General features: G+C 38.1%; 1 protein-coding gene across 2 annotated transcripts; it reads right to left on the bottom strand.

Annotated features, from left to right (window-relative positions):
* Window positions 1–6,383: 6,383 nt before the first annotated feature.
* On the bottom strand, window positions 6,384–9,522 carry LOC113322509 (E3 ubiquitin-protein ligase RING1-like). 2 transcript variants are annotated; one of them, XM_026570605.1, is made up of 2 exons: window positions 8,315–9,522; window positions 6,384–6,884 (listed from the first exon to the last, which is right to left on the bottom strand). In XM_026570605.1, the coding sequence occupies exon 1, from the start codon at window positions 9,364–9,366 to the stop codon at window positions 8,326–8,328; it is 1,041 nt and encodes a 346-aa protein (XP_026426390.1). In that variant the 5' UTR covers window positions 9,367–9,522; the 3' UTR covers window positions 6,384–6,884; window positions 8,315–8,325. The 2 variants fall into 2 exon arrangements, with proteins under 2 accessions (XP_026426390.1, XP_026426391.1); XM_026570606.1 differs by having other exon boundaries at window positions 6,384–6,869.
* Window positions 9,523–20,391: the final 10,869 nt, after the last annotated feature.

Below are 20,391 nucleotides of genomic sequence, written 5' to 3'. Positions count from 1 at the left end.
ATGCATGAAGAAGATAACATTAATTGCTTCAAACTGCATTAGTTTTAGGGTTTTCTCGTTTCAAAGTCATAAGAAAGGCTCCACTGATAGATAATAGGAAGTTTCCTGTCAACTGCAGTTTTTATGATCTGATTTTAACATCCATCAAACCTTTGAAAATGAGGGGTTACTGTGCTAGGAGTTTCCAATTTTTGTATACCTAGCAATTTTTCTAGCTTCAATAATGTATCTAGCTAGTGTTTTTAAATGGCAACCAGTTTGAAGTTACTTTCACAAACTCAACAACCTAATAAATTTCCCCACAATAAAACTATTCACCTAACATGTTCCTAACACGATGATGGTATTAGGGAGTAGCATTTTCCAAGCATGGTTGAGTTTTTGAACTGTTTGTCTCATTTGCCAGTTTTCTTACACTGGCTGCATCAGCTATAGGGAAATTTTCTTGACCCTGCAGTGCTACTGCAATGAAATCTTAATTACAGTCGAACTCCAAAACGGAACAAAAGAAGGCGGGGCTGTATCAGCTATCAAAAGAAACAAATAAGGCGGGGGGATGTATCAGCTATAATGTGCCCGCATCATATCTCTTTTGTAATTTTCTTCTTTTAAATGTAAATTATTAGACATTTCGCCTAAAAAATATAAGAGCGAGTTTGCCCTACTCTAATTACTTCGGATATCTCCGAATCAAAACATTGACCATGTATACTCCAGCACAGAAAACACCATATATCAATGGCGTGAATATGGTTTGCTGTGTGTAGACATATATATAGAGGAAGGGAGCAACACACTAACCCTATGAAAAAACAGATTTTACGAATCGGCTTATAAAATGGATTCACTAGGCTTGATGTATTTGTTAGTGAGTCTAGCTTCAAACCAGAACACTTTCTAACGTGCATAATCATCAAACCAGAGCATAAGAAGAAAAAATAGGAGGACCAAAGATATCAATCAACATGCACGAGCACTGTTAGGTGCTGTTTGAACTGTGCATCTGCCTTGGCACATACGTGCAAGATGTGAATGACCATATGAATATCATTCCAAGTATTATATTGTATGTTGACAAAATTTATTTATGCTGAAAAATGAAAAGAATTACTGGAACCAATATTTCTAAAAATTATCTTTACTAGTATAATATAGTGATTACTGAAATCACTAGGATCAATACAGAAACTCGTAAAATTAAAATAAAAACATAGACTCGTAATCAAGTGCCATCAAAGAGGCTCCATGAGAGCTGTGATCGAGTTAGATACATATCCAGCATTAATAAACGTCACACCATTGACTATCAAGTATACCACTACGTACTTGAGATATAAGTTAATAACACAGCAACGATCAATTTTCCGTTAAAATCTTACCATTCCCTTTTTGAATTAGCATCCACCTCCACCTCCACCTCCACCTCCACAGCCACCACCTCCACCGCCACCACCTCCGCCTCCACAGCCACAGCCACCAGCATAACTAGAACTAGCACTAGCAGCCGCCATCATAATAACAGCATGTCCTGTGTTAACGTCGCTGCTGCTGCTTCGAGGTTTTTTATCTCTAATCTCGGTGCGATTTCCTCCTCTATTTTCTCTTGTTCCAACCGGGATTGTTTCTTTCTTCAAGTTGTTACTAACAGTAACCATCTTCCGTTTCAAGTTGTTACTAACTATATAACTAACCATCTTCCATATCAGAGCTAACAGTATTACACCACCCGCCAAAGAGGAGAGAACAATCACAAAAACATAGACCCCCTTCATATTAGTTTCACCCAACTGAACTGATCACCCTGTTTTCTCAACTCTAACCTCAATCAAAAAGATCTCCTGCAAGAACAGTATTAGGAAATAATATAGGAGACTATAATTAGGAGATATAATTTAGGTTAGTTGGAGTTATACTTCAAGAGAGTTCTAGAAGAGTTCTATTTTAGAGTTGGTTTATGTTAGGAAAGTGTTTGTGTTTAGAGTTTGATCTTAGTTAGGAAAGTGCCTTGAGTGGTGGTCAAGTTTGTGAACAATATAAATAGGCTGTTGAGCCATGAAAGTTGACATACCGAATTATTATCAATGTAGACTTTAATGCTTCGGCGTTTATACTCTCCTCTCTCTTGCTCGATCCTTAACATGGTATCAGAGCAAGGTAAGAGAAAGAGAGGGGAGAGGGAGATTGTCAGATAGATTCGTTTAAAGAAAAATTGTGAGAAGTTCGAAGGTGCTGCGTTGGAGTTCTTAATGTTCGTGAAGGATTTGTTCGTCCGAGTCTTAAAAAAAAAAGTGAGGTTGTCATCTGTTGTGAAGCAAAATAGAGAAGATTGCAGTAACGGTGTTGGTAACTGTTCAACAAACATCGAATCTGTTGATTCGCAATCAACACAGAAAACGAAAGGGGTTTTCCTGTTGTTTTTTTTCCGTGAAGCAGACGAGAAAGTTTTTACAGTTTTCAGGGAAAAACTAATGTCGTGCATGCTATGGTTACAATATTTTTGTTTCCTAGGGTTATAACCCGAGTTCGAAGATGAATGGTCGGAAAAAAGAAGAAGCTAATATTCACGAATGATTTAGGAGAGCCGGAGTTCACTCGTTGCTCCTCCCGGACTCGTTGCGGTCAGTTCTGGTGGTTCATGGAAGTGATGCTGTCGAAGCATGTGATGGATAAAATCAAGACAAGCTCGAGCTGGTTTGGAACTGGAGAGAGCTTGAAGACGTTAGAAGCTAAAGAAGATGGTGCTGCAGCTCGGGGTTGGATCTGATGATGAAGCTGCGATGTTGATTATCGAAACTGTTGGGAACTCGAGCTGTGGTGATGATATGAAGCTCTCTACCAATGTTAGTGACGAGACTGAACGACAAATTAATCGTGGTGCTCGAGTCTGGGGTGGTAAGTGATGGAGTCTTGCCGGTGAGGATAAACTGATGTCATTGCTTCTCGATAATGAAGATGGTGTTTAGTGTCTCTCGGCGTTAAATTACAGTTGATGGTGATGGTTTGAGAAGAGCTTGTGGAGGAACAGAGGATGGAGAGCTCGATGTTTGCTGTGATGGAGCTCGGGTTAAGAAACAGAGATGGCGATGAAGGGATGACGTAGTGAGAAGTGGTCGCTGCTGTTTGTGAAGTGAGAGAAGCTCGAGTCTGCAATGAGGTTTTGCCATTAGTTCTTGCTGGTGAAGACGGGATGATGGAGGTGCTGGAAGACTTGGGTCGTGATTAAAGTCAAGTTAAACAGCTCAGAGATGTTGCTGCCATGATCAAGGGTTGAGGTTTGATGGAACAAGAGAAGAAGAAACTGTGAAGATAAAAAAAAGAGAAAAAAAGAAAAAGAACAATCACCAAGAGGTGATGAGAAAAAGAATAAAAATAGTAGGTTAAAATTCTATGAGTTGTCGAGAGAGTACACAAAGTATTCTATCGAAGAAACCAAGAAACCAAGAGTACAAGAAGGTTTCTACCGAAGAAACGAAGGGGACCGCAATGTCCTTAAACTACGATGGGGACCGAAATGTCCTTAAACTACGAAGATGGGACCGCAATGTCCTTAAACTATGAATGAGACCGAAATGTCTTTAAACTACGAAGATGGGGACCGAAACGTCCTTAAACTACGAAGAGGACCGCAATGTCTATAAACTACGAAGAAGACCGTAATGTCCCTAAACTTCCGAAGAGGACCGAAAGATGTCCTTAAACTACGAAGAGGACCGAAACGTCCTTAAACTACGATCTGAAGAATTTTTTTTTTCGCAAAAGCATTGAAAAGAAAAAGAAGAAAAATTTCTTTTGTCCAAGATGGGCATTCGTGATCTACATGCTCCATCTTGAGGGAGGGTATTAGGAAATAATATAGGAGACTATAATTAGGAGATATAATTTAGGTTAGTTGGAGTTATACTTCAAGAGAGTTCTAGAAGAGTTCTATTTTAGAGTTTGGTTTATGTTAGGAAAGTGTCTGTGTTTAGAGTTTGATCTTAGTTAGGAAAGTGCCTTGAGTGGTTGTCAAGTTTGTGAACAATATAAATAGGCTGTTGAGCCATGAAAGTTGACATACCGAATTATTATCAATGTAGACTTTAATGCTTCGGCGTTTATACTCTCCTCTCTCTTGCTCGATCCTTAACAAACAGTCTTCCTTTTTTTTTTCTTTTTCCTTCTGCAAGACAATAATATCAGTACTGTTCTAGTAGTCCATATATATAGAAGTTAGGAGTTGTTATACTGATAGTATGAACCATAAATTTACAGGCGTGTTTTCTAATGTTAATTAATGCATCAAGAAGATGCAATTGCTTCAAACTGCAATAGTGTTAGGTTTTTCTCGCTTCAAAGTCATAAGAAAGGCTCCACTGCTCCATTTATAGATAATAGGAAGTTTCCTTGCGACTGCAGTTTTTATGAATATCATTTTTACATCCATCTAACTTTTGAAAATGGGGGGATACTGTGATAGGAGTATTCCATTATTGTATGCAGCTAACCACTATTAAGTTACTTTCACAAATTCTCCCCACATTAAAAGCATTCATCTAACACATCCGTAACCCTCTCCAGTATTAGGTATACAAGTTTGTTTCATTTTCCTTACACTCTAGCTGCATTTTCTAGAACCTGCGGCGTTAGTGCAATCCCAATAAATTATCAAAAGTGCCAATATAATCTGACGATTGGAGTCCCAAGACCCAGAGTTTTTTTTCTCCGTGTCGGTGGATATAAAAACATTGTGGTGCCTTTGCGCGATTCATGCACACTACGGGTAGCAAACATGGTTTGCCAAACCAGATTATAAACGCCCATTCGGACCCATGTTTTTGCAAGTCTTAAAGATTAAAGCTGCTGGCCCTAATGAGAGGCCAGTAATTAAGCCCCACACTATATGGTAACTAGGTGCACTCTTTGATGGAGTCCCTAAAGGTGGTTCAAATTTCTCATTGTTAATCGCAACCGACATTTTAATGAGATTATTAAGGTGTAAGAGTGATGCATTTTGATAGCAACTCATGGCTTTTGCTAGTTTTGACTTGGTCGTATCTGTTTTTGATAGCAACTCTTTTTCTGAGTTTCTTCTTTTTATCTGTAAAAATCATTAACCTTTTCACCAAACATAAAAGCTGCAAGAGTGAGTTTTCCCTACTCCAATTGCTCTGGATAACTAGGAAAATAAGATTCAAAGCACTTTGAAACTTTGACTGATATACAAATTTAGATCAAACTTTGACCAAGTACATTCCAGAACTGAAAACCATCAATGGCCATATGTGCTTTGTTCTTGACTGTGTAGAGGAAAAGACCAACACTAAACCTCTGAAAAAAACTGATTCCAAAGACTTGTTAATTGTTTAGTCACTTGGCTTGATGTGTTTGTTAGTGAGTCCTAGCTTCATAAAATAGAAAATATCACGACCAAAAAAACACTTTCCTAACCTCGTAACATGCATAATCATCAAACCCGAACATAAGAAGAAGAAAAAATACGAGGAAGAAAGATATCAATCAACATACATGAGAACTGATTTCTTGGGCAACTGAAGTAGAACAAACGTTAAGAAAGCTTAAACAACAAGGTCTAGTAAACACGAGCACTCAGCCTTCCTAATTTGTACGACCACAACTCCTTTTAACCACCATACCTTTGGAACTCGTACCAAGTACATAATATAAACCCAGAGACGTTTTTCTTTTGTCTTTCTTTCTCTTCAGTTTATAACTTTTTAAAGCATCATCATGCTTCCACCCTCCAGAGCCACCACCACCATCTCCGCTCCACCACTGTGCGTCCAGCTTCCACAGCCACCCCCACCATCTCCACCTCCACCACCACACTACATCCTCTATGATCACTGCTTCGGTCTGGCTTTTCTTTCTTAATCTCCTTTCTTTGGCATATTCGCGCAATCACTACCTCAAATAAAACAGCAAGGAGAACTCCAGCAACCACATACAAAATGTGAATGATCTCAACATCACCCCACAAATCCATTTTTCAAGTACCTAACTGAAGACCCTCTCCCTTGGTAACTTTGATCTTCAAAGTAAAAAAAAAAAGAACTCCCTCAACAGATGTGCTAATAAGGTCTCTTTTTTTTTTTTTTTCTCTCTCTTCCTTCTTGCAAGAGCTAGAAGTACCAAATTGTACAGCTTAAATAGTAAGTTGAGGCTCACTGACAATAATACATCAACAGTTGTAGCTAAATTTCAAACTTAACAGCTCTTTTTACTTCCTGTAACACGCCAGAGTCCTCTGCTGCAGTTTTGACCACAGTTTAAATTAATCTTTTACAAGAGTAAGAGAGCACTTGCCGTGGACCACCTGTATCATGAGTAAGTATCATGGATCACCTATCCAATCCCGACTTGCATTTTCACGAGGAACAAATGAGTTGACAAAAACAGCAATTCTAACAAATGTTTCATCAGAGAATGGGAAATTCTCCATATACATGTCTATCATACAATTCGCCGGTTCATCTAATAAACCCAAAAGCATTATTTACAAGCTTTGGCCATCACTGCCTCCAAGTTCAATTGTCATAAGCAAAGGACGAATACAGAATACGAAGATGAAACGTGAAAACAAACTCTTAGTCTGATAGTTCTTTACTGAGAAAAACCATTGTGCAAGTCCTCTGCATGATGAGAATCTTGCCACTGCATGGAGAAGATAAGGTAAACAGTACCCTTTCTTTTTTCTTTCCCGATTTGTACCCTATTTGGGCACCCTAAAATACATTTTTTTCTACAACATTTTAATCTATTGAACAACATTTACTGCAAGAGTTTACAATTGAAAGTATGAAACACAGCTGACTCATCAACTCTCTGTATAGAAGTCTGAATCCTCTTCCATAAGCTGCTTTGTTTAGAATCTACTGTACATAAAACTGCGCATCAAAAATTCAGAAAAAATAAAGCTACAAATTCAGTATGCGTAACTAAAAAGTAAAAAAGGATGTTAGAGCTAAGCTAAACACTGCAGTATAATACAGTACAGGCTGATTGATAGGCATAGAATGATTGGCATGCCTTGGTAAACTAGTAACAACTCTCACAATACTTAAAACATTATAAATAAAAGGTCTGAAACTAACTACAGAAAATATGAGGTTATTGAGCTGGAAATTGGAAGATCCCTAGATTTAAGAAAACAAAGAAAGAAAAATGCACAACACAGTTAAAGCTTCTCAAAGTAAGGTTCATGCATTTTTGCTTGAGTGACAGATGAAATATAAATAGAACTCTATATTATAACCAGCGAGTCCCAAACACTCAATGATGAAAAATACTATGAGTGGATGCTTGAGGAATACACCCCTCTTCGTAAAGTACATATTAAGCAGGATCTACGACTTCTCAAGAAAAATCACACAAATAGGATACCTTTTATAAACTAGTCACCCATTTAATATTTGATCAAGGAGGTTCGGCTTTCAAAATCCTAGTTACTCAAAGTAAAAGAGTTTTCTTGGTAGAATGTAACAGAGTGTAACAGCTATCAGTTCTTTTAAAGCAAGACATTCCTTAATTTATTATTGAACAAAAGAAAGAAGGTAAGGAATATAGGAAGATAACATCAGCAGAAGCCACACTGTTTGGAAATTCCAACCAATATCCAGCATTAGCGGGACCATGAAATTAGCATGATATCATCTGCAATCCAGACTATTACCACTTTAACCAGCTATATAAGTTATTCAAAGCTCATTGAAGCTAACCAACAATAACCAAATAGAGAAGGGAGCGCACTAAGCCATTTGACGCTACACATTTAACAAACTTCCACATACAGATGAAAATAAAACCAAACATGACCGAGGCCTGTATCTCTCACTTAGATTTTCAATCAGGAATTTAAAAGACTAAACACCGGATTAGGCACCACTGGGAATCTATACAGTATCCAGAGAAGATATACAAAGGTGATTTCTATGAGAATAAGTCATAAAAATAAATAATTATAGAGTTAATCTAATGTAAACAGTGTAACTATTATATTCTCAATTTGATCACTTTACCAAAGCCTATTTACCCATGAAACAAATTCAGAATGAGATAAACCAGTGATAGACGGAATGAGCAGTAAAACCGAAAAGCCATATATTCTAAAAGCTAAATTTTGATGAAATAACACATTTTCTTTCTCTTACCTACAGTTACACGAAATGATATATGCATTTCAAGGGTGCTCTAGTCTCATTCTCTAAGCCCTAATATGTCTATTTCAACTATGAATTTCAAACAGATAATGTTATTCCAACAATTATAATGATAATAAGCATCAATGAACCCCCAAAAGAAGCAATTGAAGCCGTACCTTTAGAAGTTTCAATCCAGCAGACCTCCCCTGATTTCAGACATTACAGTATCACCATCCTCGTCCAGCCTTCCACCACCATTACTTCCTCCACCCCGACTACCACGACTACCAGCAATTCTACTTCCACCTTCAATATGCCAACTCGATACAGTCTCACCGCTATTAGCAGGTCCAGCTGCGCTAGTCTCAGCTTGCGCCATCTGAGTTGGGGAGGATGAAGAATCCACACCAGTAGTGGACCTCGTTGGGAAAACCAATCTGTGTCTCCTAGCAATGTGTCTCAAAGTATTTCCCATACCAAACAGATCATCAGCATCATCGTCGATATCATCCATCAAATTCCCAAATCTAACCCTAGTTCTAGTATGAGTCGATCTTCTCTCGGGTTCATCTGTAGGTAAACAAAACCTACACACAGGACATGAATTATGCTGTTCAAGCCATGGCAAAATACAATCAAAATGATAAATGTGATTACAAGGTAATTGTTTAGCTTCGACATCAACCAAGAACTCATCTTTACAAACAGCACATAAAATTGAATCAGAATTCAACAATGAACTAGTGATTTTAACTGTGGGTATTGATTCAACAGATGCTTTAGAAGCTGGAGATGAAGTCTGATGATGTTGACGAATTGGAAATCCAGGAATACCATCATGAGGATCAGCTAAGTGTTGAATTAAACGATCAAGAAGGTAAGCATCGGATACACGAATCGGAGATGGGATTTGAAATGAATCGAAATCATTAGTATCGTCATCAGTAGTAGGTGTAGTTAGGGTTTGAGGAGGTGAAAGGATAGGAAATGGATGCAGTAGAGGAAGAGATGGATTATTATTATTAGAATTTGGGAAATTAGGGTTTGATGATGAATTGTTATTAATCGGGGTTTCCATTTCTTCTAAGAAATCGCCATTGCAATGTGGACAAAGAAGAGGTTGAGATGATGATAAGAGAGATACACTCATATCACATTCATGACACCAATATGTTTGTCTTCCATTTGTTGTAGCTGCTCCTGCTGCTGCTGTAGTTGTTGACGACATTCTTCCTTTTTACTGTAATTATCTTTTTCTCTTTTGGTTTGTGATGATAAGATTTGGTTAGAAAAGATTGGATTTTTCTTCGGAGATACGCAGGCAGAGATGACTTAGCTTCGTCTTTGTTATTCAGCAGAGATGATTGAGAAGAGATCAGGGAGAGACAGAATTTTTCAAAGTACGAAAATGCCCATGAGAGGATAACAAATTACTAGTTGGTGCGAGTTTTCGGACAAGTTCTTACTTACTTTCCCTGCTACTGTACGACTTGCCTGTCAAAATGCCAGTAATCAGTGACCAAGCACTTTATGATTACGGGATCAAAGCGTCCGGATAAATTTTTGCCGGGACGTTTTTTGATTGTTGTTTTTCTTTTCTTTTTTTTATAGAAAAAAGCCTTCAAAAACCTCGCGTTTTTAGGGGTCACTCAAAAGGATTTAGGGGCCATCAATTTATACCCAGCCAAAGATTCTAGTTAAGGGGTATCCTATATGATATTGAAGTTACATAAATGCCCTTCTGGTAAAATTGTATAAAAACCAAATCAAAAAAAATTCTACTCATTACAACTCTTCTTCTTCCAGTTTCATATTATCTTCCGATTGTGGAAGAAAAAAAACTTCCCTCGTTCAACCGAAACATCGCCGCGAATCGTAAAATCAAAACATCGTCGATTCGTTTATAAAACAATGGATAAGGGAAATGAAACCCATAGACCTAGAACCAAAAATGTTGCTCGGGGTATCGACTGAAAGATTGGGATTTTAGCAAGAAATAAAGAAATTCTTGCTGCAAATGAAGAAGAACGCGAAGAACGCGAAGAAGAAGTACCCGGCAATGTAGTCGGTGGTGGCGATTTCGATAGTCAAACACTTCGTCAACTTCAAATGGCCCCAATTAGGTAAGAATCTATCATTTTTGGGGTTTATTTCGCTTTAATTCGACGAATCGAGAAAAAAATTTTCTAGGGTTTTCGGTTATTTATCCAGATTCGGGCGATATTCATGCTTATTTACTTCCGAATGTAGTCGTGTTCTTCATTTCTCAAGAACATCGACAGTATTCGGGAGAAATATTTTTTGGTTATCTGCCGAATATTGTTGGCCATATCTTCCTAGATACAAACTGGTAATAATCGGTAGTTTAATGAATTTTTTTGCTCCCGAATATATTTAAGTAGACACACAGTATTCGGAAGTACACTCACTACCGAATATATATATTGAAAAAATCTCAAAATTTCTGATATAGGAAAAATCTCATTTTGGGGCCAGTATTTATTCGGAGTACAATATAATGTTTTATACCTCCGATTGTGTATGATAAAATTTTAGAGTTTCTGAACTCCAGTTGATGAATATTCGGTTGTAAACATGTTTAGTTATATTCCGATTGTTTTTCATTCGGGAAAAATATGTGTCTTCTTACTTCCGAATTTGTTTATTCGGGTTATAGTTGTGTACTTTGTCTTGCGATTGTGTAGGATGAAAAATTTAGAGCTTCTGAACTCCAATTGATGCATATTCGGTTGTAAATATGTTTAGTTAGCTTTCGATTGTTTTGTATTCGGGAACAATATGTGTCTTCTTACTTCCGAATGTGTACATTCAGATTATATTTCCATACTTTGTCTTCCGATTGTATAGTTTGTAAATATTGTTCCTTTCTTTGTTGTTTAGACAAAGTCGAGAAAGGAGGAAGAAAGTGACAGCTAGTGCTAGGAGGGAAAGGAGTGCCAAAGATAATTCAAGTGCTCAACAAAGCTTAGAAGAACAAAGCAGTCAACAAGGAGTGCAACCAAGTGCTGAACAAAGTGTAGAAAAACAAGGCAGTGAACAAGGGGTGCAACCAAGTGTTGAACAAGCCGCTCAACAAAGTGCAGAACCAACTGCTCCACAAGTTACACCCCACCATGAAATTGAACCAGTTGATCCTGAGACCGATACTTTCCATATGCCGTTTGGGGAGATGACGATTACCCCGGATGATGTTGTGCAGATTCTTAACCTTCCCGGCCAAGGCACAACTGTGAAGTTTAACTACACAAAGCAGTTAAGTTGGGCACAACTTTATGCTCTAACTAAAAAGTGCTTAGGTTGGGATGAAGAGACAACAACAACAGAGTTTAGGAGGCATGCAAGTTACATAACAAGACAGATCAACATTACAGCTTTGATGAATATGTTCCGAGGCACCTTGGAGAAGGAAAAGAATGGAACGTTAACTGATGAGCAAGTGAACCACGCTGCCACCGCATATCTCCTTTGTGTATTGGGATGTGTCATATTCCCCAATACTTCTAGCAACCGGATCGACGCCAACCTTATACAACTTTTGGATCCTCTCCATGAAGTCGGTGACTATTCTTGGGGCACAGCATGCCTAGCATTCTTGATGGAAGAGTTGAGAAAGGCTTCGAGGCTAGGAACCTGCCAAGTTGCCGGGAACATGGCTCTATTGCAGGTTTTTTCTTTAACTCTATAACTCACTCTATAGTTATTCGGTAGACAATACATATGATGCATATTCATAACTCCAAATGACGCATATTCGGTAGGAAATGATCCATCTCTTTTTTCGAATGTTGGTTATTCGGTGGCTAGGTACTTATTTTTGTTTCCAATTATATATATTCGGAAATATTATTTTGATATTAGCACCGAATAAACAGGCCAGAAAAACTATAGGTTACTGAACTCCAAATGACGCATATTCGGTAGGAAATGATCCATCTCTTTTTCCGAATGTTGGTTATTCGGTGGATAGGTACTCAGTTTTATTTCCGATTATATATAATCAGAAATATTCATTTGATATTAGAACCGAATATACAAGCTAGAAAAATTATAGGTTACTGAACTCCAAATGACGCATATTCGGTAGGAAATGATCCATCTCTTTTTTAGAATGTTGGTTATTCGGTGGCTAGGTACTTATTTTGGACCATTGTGGCATTGTGGGCATATAAATGGTCGGTCGGACTTGTCCCTTTATTTTGGACCATTGTGGCACCCCACAGGATATGTGATGTATAACCCCTCTAGGGTGATGCGACAACACGGGTATATACAACGTCAACCTGTGGAGAAAATGGGGGATTACTACAAATTGGAGTTGGAGTTGTGCTCTTCTAGTGGTGATAATCTCACGATTGTTCACACAGGTCCACCTACTGTTCTTGATAACTGGGATAAGAGGAATGACTTCATTATCGACACTGGTAGACGAACCACCCGAGGTGATGAAAATTCTCCAGACTATATGAGTTGGTATAACAAGGTATCACATCCTTTGGTTATCCGTGAAATCAAATACAACACTACTGCGGCGGGTTCAAGTTATAATTGTATCATCAAAGACAAACCAACTGGTTATGATAGACTGGTGTGTGTTCTTATATTTTTGTTCATTTTATATTATTCCTATAAATCTTAGGTAATTACCGTTTGATGTTATGTCATTACGTATAAAAAACAGGTGAATAGGTTCAAGCGTGTTTCCAAAATGTTAACTGCATGCCTGAAGAGCGGAGATCCCATGCCAGCTGAGAATATCAAAGAGGCTAGAGATCTAGTTGATAATATGGATAACGAAGATTATGCTGCCCAGTTTGGGGAGAAAGTCACGAAGATGCATCAGCCCAAGGTGGCAGTATCAAACACGGGTAAAAGAACTCGAGCTTCATCGAGCGCTGAAGCTCCTCCAACTGAAGGTGCTCAAACCCGTGGTCGTGCAAGACTGGGAGGTAGTCACGGTCGTAAAGTAAAGAAGAGCAGATAAATAACAATGATTTGTGTTGTACATTCGGAAGTTTGGGTAACTAAGTTAGACAAGTTCAAATGACAATGATTTGTGTGGTACATTCGAAAATTTTGGTAACTAAGTTAACTTCCGATTATTTCAAGTTCAAAATTTGAAAAGTATCAGTTTTTCCCAAATTCTGATTTTTGGGCCATCGTACATTCGGGACTTTACAAAAAAAATTATCCTCTGAATATTACAAGTTCAAAACAAACCATGCCATGGCTCTAGGTGGTTACAAGGGCCAATATAGAAGGTTAGACAGCTCATATTCGGAAGTTTTGGTAACTGAGTTGACTTCCGATTATTTCAAGTTCAAAATTTGAAAAGTATCAGTGTTTCCCAAATTCTGATTTTTGGGCCATCGTACATTCGGGACTTTACAAAAAAAATTATCCTCCAAATATTACAAGTTCAAAACAAACCATGCCATGGCTCTAGGTGGTTCCAAGGGCCAATATAGAAGGTTAGACAGCCCATATTCGGAAGTTTTGGTAACTAAGTTAACTTCCGATTATTTCAAGTTCAAAATTTGAAAAGTATCAGTTTTTCCCAAATTCTGATTTTTGGGCCATCGTACATTCGGGACTTTACAAAAAAAATTATCCTCTGAATATTACAAGTTCAAAACAAACCATGCCATGGCTCTAGGTGGTTCCAAGGGCCAATATAGAAGGTTAGACAGCCCATATTCGGAAGTTTTGGTAACTAAGTTAACTTCCGATTATTTCAAGTTCAAAATTTGAAAAGTATCAGTTTTTCCCAAATTCTGATTTTTGGGCCATCGTACATTCGGGACTTTACAAAAATAAATTATCCTCCGAATATTACAAGTTCAAAACAAACCATGCCATGGCTCTAGGTGGTTCCAAGGGCCAATATAGAAGGTTAGACAACCCATATTCGGAAGTTTGGGTAACTAAGTTTACTTCCGATTATTTCAAGTTCAAAATTTGAAAAGTATCAGTTTTTCCCAAATTCTGATTTTTGGGCCATCGTACATTCGGGACTTTACAAAAAAAATTATCCTCCGAATATTACAAGTTCAAAACAAACCATGCCATGGCTCTAGGTGGTTCCAAGGGCCAATATAGAAGGTTAGACAACCCATATTCGGAAGTTTGGTAACTAAGTTAACTTCCGATTATTTCAAGTTCAAAATTTGAAAAGTATCAGTTTTTCCCAAATTCTGATTTTTGGGCCATCGTACATTCGGGACTTTACAAAAAAAATTATCCTCCGAATATTACAAGTTCAAAACAAACCATGCCATGGCTCTAGGTGGTTCCAAGGGCCAATATAGAAGGTTAGACAACCCATATTCGGAAGTTTGGGTAACTAAGTTAACTTCCGATTATTTCAAGTTCAAAATTTGAAAAGTATCAGTTTTTCCCAAATTCTGATTTTTGGGCCATCGTACATTCGGGACTTTACAAAAATTATCCTCCGAATAATATAGTCGTGTTTAGAAATACCAACCTAATCGGTAGATAAAAATTTAAGTTCGCTACCGAATGTCTTATTCGGAGGGAATACGTGTATCGTTAGCAACCGATTGTAGTGCATCATTGATACGAAACCTCAACGGCCATATTTTCAGAAACCTCAACGGCCATATTTTCAAAAATTAGAGCCGTTGGAACTCTAATCTATATAAGGAGGGTAACCCCTCTCAGTTATTATTGAGTAAAAAATCAGAATGAAAAACCTTTTCAATGGCAAGTCCATCATCAATCGACAACATACTTCGAAGATGCAAGCGAACAACTACATCAATTGCAGCAATGGAAGAAGAATACAAAAAAGGAACAAACAACCCAAAAAAATTAAACCATCGTTAGTGGCAACGAAGGAGGAGGAAGAGGAAATCAAGGCTAAGAAGCGAGGTGAAGAACAATTCCATCATAGAGAAAGATTAAAACAAGTTGAGGAAGAGACCGAATGGATAAAAAATTATTACATTGTGAAAGATCTACCCAAAGAACAGCAGGACGATCGTATATTTTGGATTAACGTTTCATTGGGTCCTTTTGTTGGTAAGTACAAGAAGCCACGCCACAATTATGAACCATCCCATGTTTCTTCAAGGGTGCACCATGTTATAAAATTGTGCACCGAGTACAACCGTATTCTTGCTAGGCACAGAGACGACAGGTTTGCGGCACAAGATGCTTATTCCAAGTGGAGAGGAGAGTCGTTTCTACATTTCGAAGCCGCGTTGATTGTTGCATCTCGGACTGGGAAAAAATAACATGTGATGTTTGAGTGCTGTAAATTCAAATTTTTAATATCGGCGGTTTGATAAAATATGGAATTCCCGAATATGATTAATCGGATTGAAGTGTTATAATACTGTTGTTCCGATTACATAGTTTCAAAAAAAATTATAGCCGTGCCTCGAAATACCCACCAAATCGGTAGATAGATATTTAAGAGTTCTACCGATTATAATATTCAGAATCAAAACGTGTATCATTACCAACCGATTATAATATTCGGAATCAAAACGTGTATCAAAGAGCCCGATTCCTACATTCGGGAGACAACATTGTATTTTTGCGACCGATTAAATCATATATCTTCACAAAAAAGTTTCCAAAAAACTTGTACAAATTACATGTTCGAAAAAAAACGATCAAACATCGTCATCATCCGAGGGATCAATTCGAGTAACTCAGCGGGAAAGTTGTGGTCCATAACGCGATCCCAATCAACCATGTTGGACTCATATTGTTTCACCCAATCCTTGCAATGGTTCATCGGGAAGTAATCGTGCCACTTACTCAACGGAGGTAACGGACAATCTTTCTTTACTCTTAAACCGATAAAATGCATTTCATTCACAAATGCCATTACGATTCTTCTATCTTTAACCGACTCGTCGCAAGCCGTTCTTGTGGTGCAAACGTCATGCTAAGTCCATACATAGGAGGAACAAAGAAATGTACCACGCAATTCAAAACGTCCGCTAGGAGATATCCAAATTTAGGCATTGTCATCCAATACTTGGATCCGATTGTCTTCAATCCCTTTCGGCACTTCACACGCGCAACTAAGTCTTTGAACTCTTGTTCTTTGTATCTATCTCCTCGCCTCATCATCTCCATATAAAAACCCTTGTCCTTCACTAGTTGTACCGCCATCTTATTTCTTAAATATTGGCATTGGGTGACATCTTCGATATCCGCCTCTCTAAAGTAACCCATTTGTTCCGTAGCAACGTGAAACCCACAATTTCCATCCCCATCAACCTCGTCGGTCGACAAAACAAATGGAATGATAAGTGGAGGGAGTTGTTCCAAATACTCTTTGTATATTGTATATGTGGATCGATTTGGTCTTCCATTAAGATCTCTAGGGGAAACGAAGAGTACCTTTGTCCTTTTATAGTAAGAATTTCCATTGGTTGGGTTTGTTGCGAGGCGTTCATTTGCTCAACAACTTCTTCGACAACATTGGGTTGACTTACTTGAGAAGGCTCTGTAGAGATCTTTGGCCTTACTTGTCGGGTGGTTGGTCCACTTTGATCATTTCTTGGACGACCTCTTTTCTTAGGTTCCGGCTCATCTTCAAATTCGGCTTCCGAACGCTCGTGCCTAGACAATATTCTTTTATTAGACAAATACTCCTTCAACTCTTTTCTTTGGATGGTCCTCGACACTTCGGTGTTCGGCCTACCGGTGTTCTTTTGCTTAATAGGTTCATCAACCTCCCTTAAACAAGGGTGAAGGGCTTCCTCCAAATTATGCATCAATATTTGCTTTTTGGTGCCGTTTGATGTAGCGTAACGCTCGGCTATTCGTGCACACAATTCCGACTCCAAGAAAGACGGACCATCAACTACCGGGGTGTTCGGAGTGAAATTTAATTGCTTCCAAAATGGATGAATATCATGATGTCAATCACTTCAACATACCTACCCAACTTATGACGACACGGGAGTCCAATACCTATCATATCCTTGCAAACACAAACCGTATTCTCGTCATCATAAGTTTTATATAACTTCAATTGTTTCATCATGCGATTTATTGCCCATCTTGAAACTTTATGAACAACTCCCCTTAGAAGCAATTTTTCCTTAATATGTTCCATCGGGAATTGGTGTACACTAAATTGCATACATTTCCTAATCTTTACGAGATCACGATTGGTGAATTCATGGATTGCTTCTTGGATCGACACAACTCCATTTTGACTACCAATTAGTATTTTCTTTAGTCGACCATGAGACCCCTCCGCAATGCTTGTCGCCTCGTTCTTGAAGTTACGATATTCATATGTCCATGCAAACACAAACCTCTCCTTAATCGTTAACCATTGTTTTTTACAATACTCAACCGGTTTTGGGTAGTCCGTGCCGTATTCATCCTCAAATTTCTTCAAGTTACATTCGTAAATTTCCTCGGTCATCGACCAAACGATTTTGTCCCATGCTTTCATGAACATTTTCCAAATAATTCCATCCTCCTTCCACTTTTCTTCAAATACCTATCCTCTTCCTTACGTTCTTCCACGGTTAATTTACTAATGCGCTCATCCTCTTCCTTTGACCTCTTGGTACCCTTCCTTGGTCTTTTAGCTTGGAAATGATGATGGCAATTGGTTTTGAGATTGCATTGAATGTGCCACGTACATTGCAAGTTTTGGGCTTCCGGAAACACTACCGCTATTGCATGCATTAAGGCTTGATCGTTATCCGTTACAATAACCCTTGGAAAATTATCACCGTTATAAATGGACCTCAACGTCTCCAACATCCAAATGAAACTCACATTGTTCTCATGATCCATTAAACCCCATGCAATCGTAAACGTGTTTTTGTCCGAAGTATGGCAAGCAATGTTCAACAACGGCATGTTATACTTGTTTGTCTTATAAGTAGCATCTATCAACAAAATTTGATGAAAGCATTGAGCCAATTGGATCATTTCGGGATGTGCCAAGAAAATACGAACCACTATACCATCCTTTTCTTCCCTTCTCAAGGTGTAGCCGTGTAACTCCGCTAACCACTCCGATTGTTGCATGACCGTTCTACCATCCCATTCAGTCCTTTTGATCGTAGCTAGGGCCGACTTAATTGTAGACAAAGAAGACAAGTTGTCGGGGTCGTCCGCCTTTATTTTACTTAAGATCGCACTCGCTTTTTGGATCCGCATAGACCTCACCGTCTGCATTTGATGTGGTTTTAACTTGGCAACCATTACATGTCCAATTAAATCCAACGGATCATCATGGTTGTGACAACCGTTATCAACTTTATACATTTTATACTCTTTACCTTTAATACCATCGGGCTTATAGAAGACAATCTTAAATGGGCATCCTATCTTCTTGGTATTGCTTCGGTATTTCCTATTCGTCTTCCGTACGTACTTACTATTCTTTCCCTCGTGACTCTTTCGCGTCCCACCTCGCTCACAAATCATTTCAAATCGAGTGTCACTAACATGATTATTTTGAACTACCACGCACATGTTATCTTTTGCCTTGTTCATAAGCCATTCCTTTGCCTCCTTCTTACTTCCAAATGTCTAAACGTGCATAAAACAAAACAAATCTAATAAGCATAACCATTTAACATATAAATTTTGAAAAAAAAAAAAGTAGTAATGAGTATACCAAATCGTTTGCATAGTATAGGGAAGTGTCGGGCCTCAAATAGAAATCATCAACAAACTCTTCAACGGCCTGCATATGAAAGCAACAAATTATTATACAATAATCGGAGGTTATTAAATAAGTAAACTGCCGAATATACTATATTCGGAATCCTATCGGTTACCCAAAACACCCGATTTATGCAAATGAATGTACACAGTTTACTGAGTGCAAAAAATGATATAATCGGAATCTAAAATATATAGTAAAACAGCCGAATATAAATAACCGGGAGATAACTTTAATCGATAAACATCCGATTTTAAGTTTTCGGAAATTTTATTTTGAGGCCACTGTTATATTCGGCAGTCAAATAATGTTAAACTATTACCGATTGTAAAGGATAAGAATACTGAGTTTTGAAATTTTTTGAGGAATTCGTTTTTGGGGCCATTCGGAGGTAAATAACTCTACATAACTACCGAATGTAGATTTTTTTGGAAACCCAGTTTGGTGTTTTTTCTCATATTCGGCAGTAAACTACTATCTTGGAACTACCGAATATACATATTTGGTACTCAGTGTGTTATATTCGTAAGTTTATTCGAGAAATTATCTACCGAATCTGGGTAGTTCATGGCATTCTATGCATGCAATAATCGGTTTTTTCTTGTTTACAAAAGCACACAAACGCATGCAAATCGAGTATTTGAGTTTCTTAACACAATACCTGTGTTTTACATGCATCGTTAGATTCAATATCAGGCGATTCTCCATTTTCTTCCATGAAAGGGTCGTCTAGGTTTTCCTCTCCACAAAAGTTTGGATCATTCAACATATACCCCAAATCGTCTTCTTTAAACGGTCGTGAACCCTCAACATTTTGTTCTTCGCCATGATTCTCACCTTCTTCTTCATATCCATCCATTTTTGTAGTGATAAAATGGGTTTTCCCTTTTTTCCTTCACATTCTTCTCTATAACTCTAACAACTCAAAAATGAAAAAGAAATGGAAAAAATGAAACAAAAATCATTCTAATACTGCACCGACTACAATCGGAAGTCTGGGTAATATTTTGACTTCCGATTACAATCGGAGGATAACAATGTTATCATATCCTCCGAATATATAAGGGTAATTTCGACATTACGAATTACGCGGGATAAGGGCTGGCTACATTTTCCCTTTGGGTGACCTTTTTTGTTTTATTGTTGGCCCCTAAATCCTTTTGAGTGGCCCCTAAAAACGCGAGGTTCAAAAAGGCTAATGATCCTCAACAGGAGGAACAGACCAGTACATTGAGGCATTGTTTGTTTTTGCCCATTGAGCTAACTCATGAGCTACAGAATTACGAACACGCGGTTAAAAGTTAAAAATACATGTCACTAATTTAGGGGAAAATAACTGAATATCCTTAAAATAGCATCCGTTCGCGAGTCTCCATCAAACAGGCTAGCTGAAAATTGGTCAATGAGAGTCTTCGCACCACTTTCAACAATGATATGAGTTAACTGCTGCTCCAAGGCTTTCTTCAGGACTGCCCAAATAGCTCTGGCTTCAGCTTCTTCAGCAGACTTTACTTCAAAAACCAGGGAGGCACAAAAAGAGGCTTTGCTTGAGAAATC

The sequence above is a fragment of the Papaver somniferum genome, chromosome 11 (assembly GCF_003573695.1).
Source record: "Papaver somniferum cultivar HN1 chromosome 11, ASM357369v1, whole genome shotgun sequence".
Lineage (NCBI taxonomy): Eukaryota > Viridiplantae > Streptophyta > Magnoliopsida > Ranunculales > Papaveraceae > Papaver > Papaver somniferum.
The sequence above is the reverse complement of the archived record's forward strand: the minus strand, read 5'-3'. Positions and strand labels throughout refer to the sequence as shown.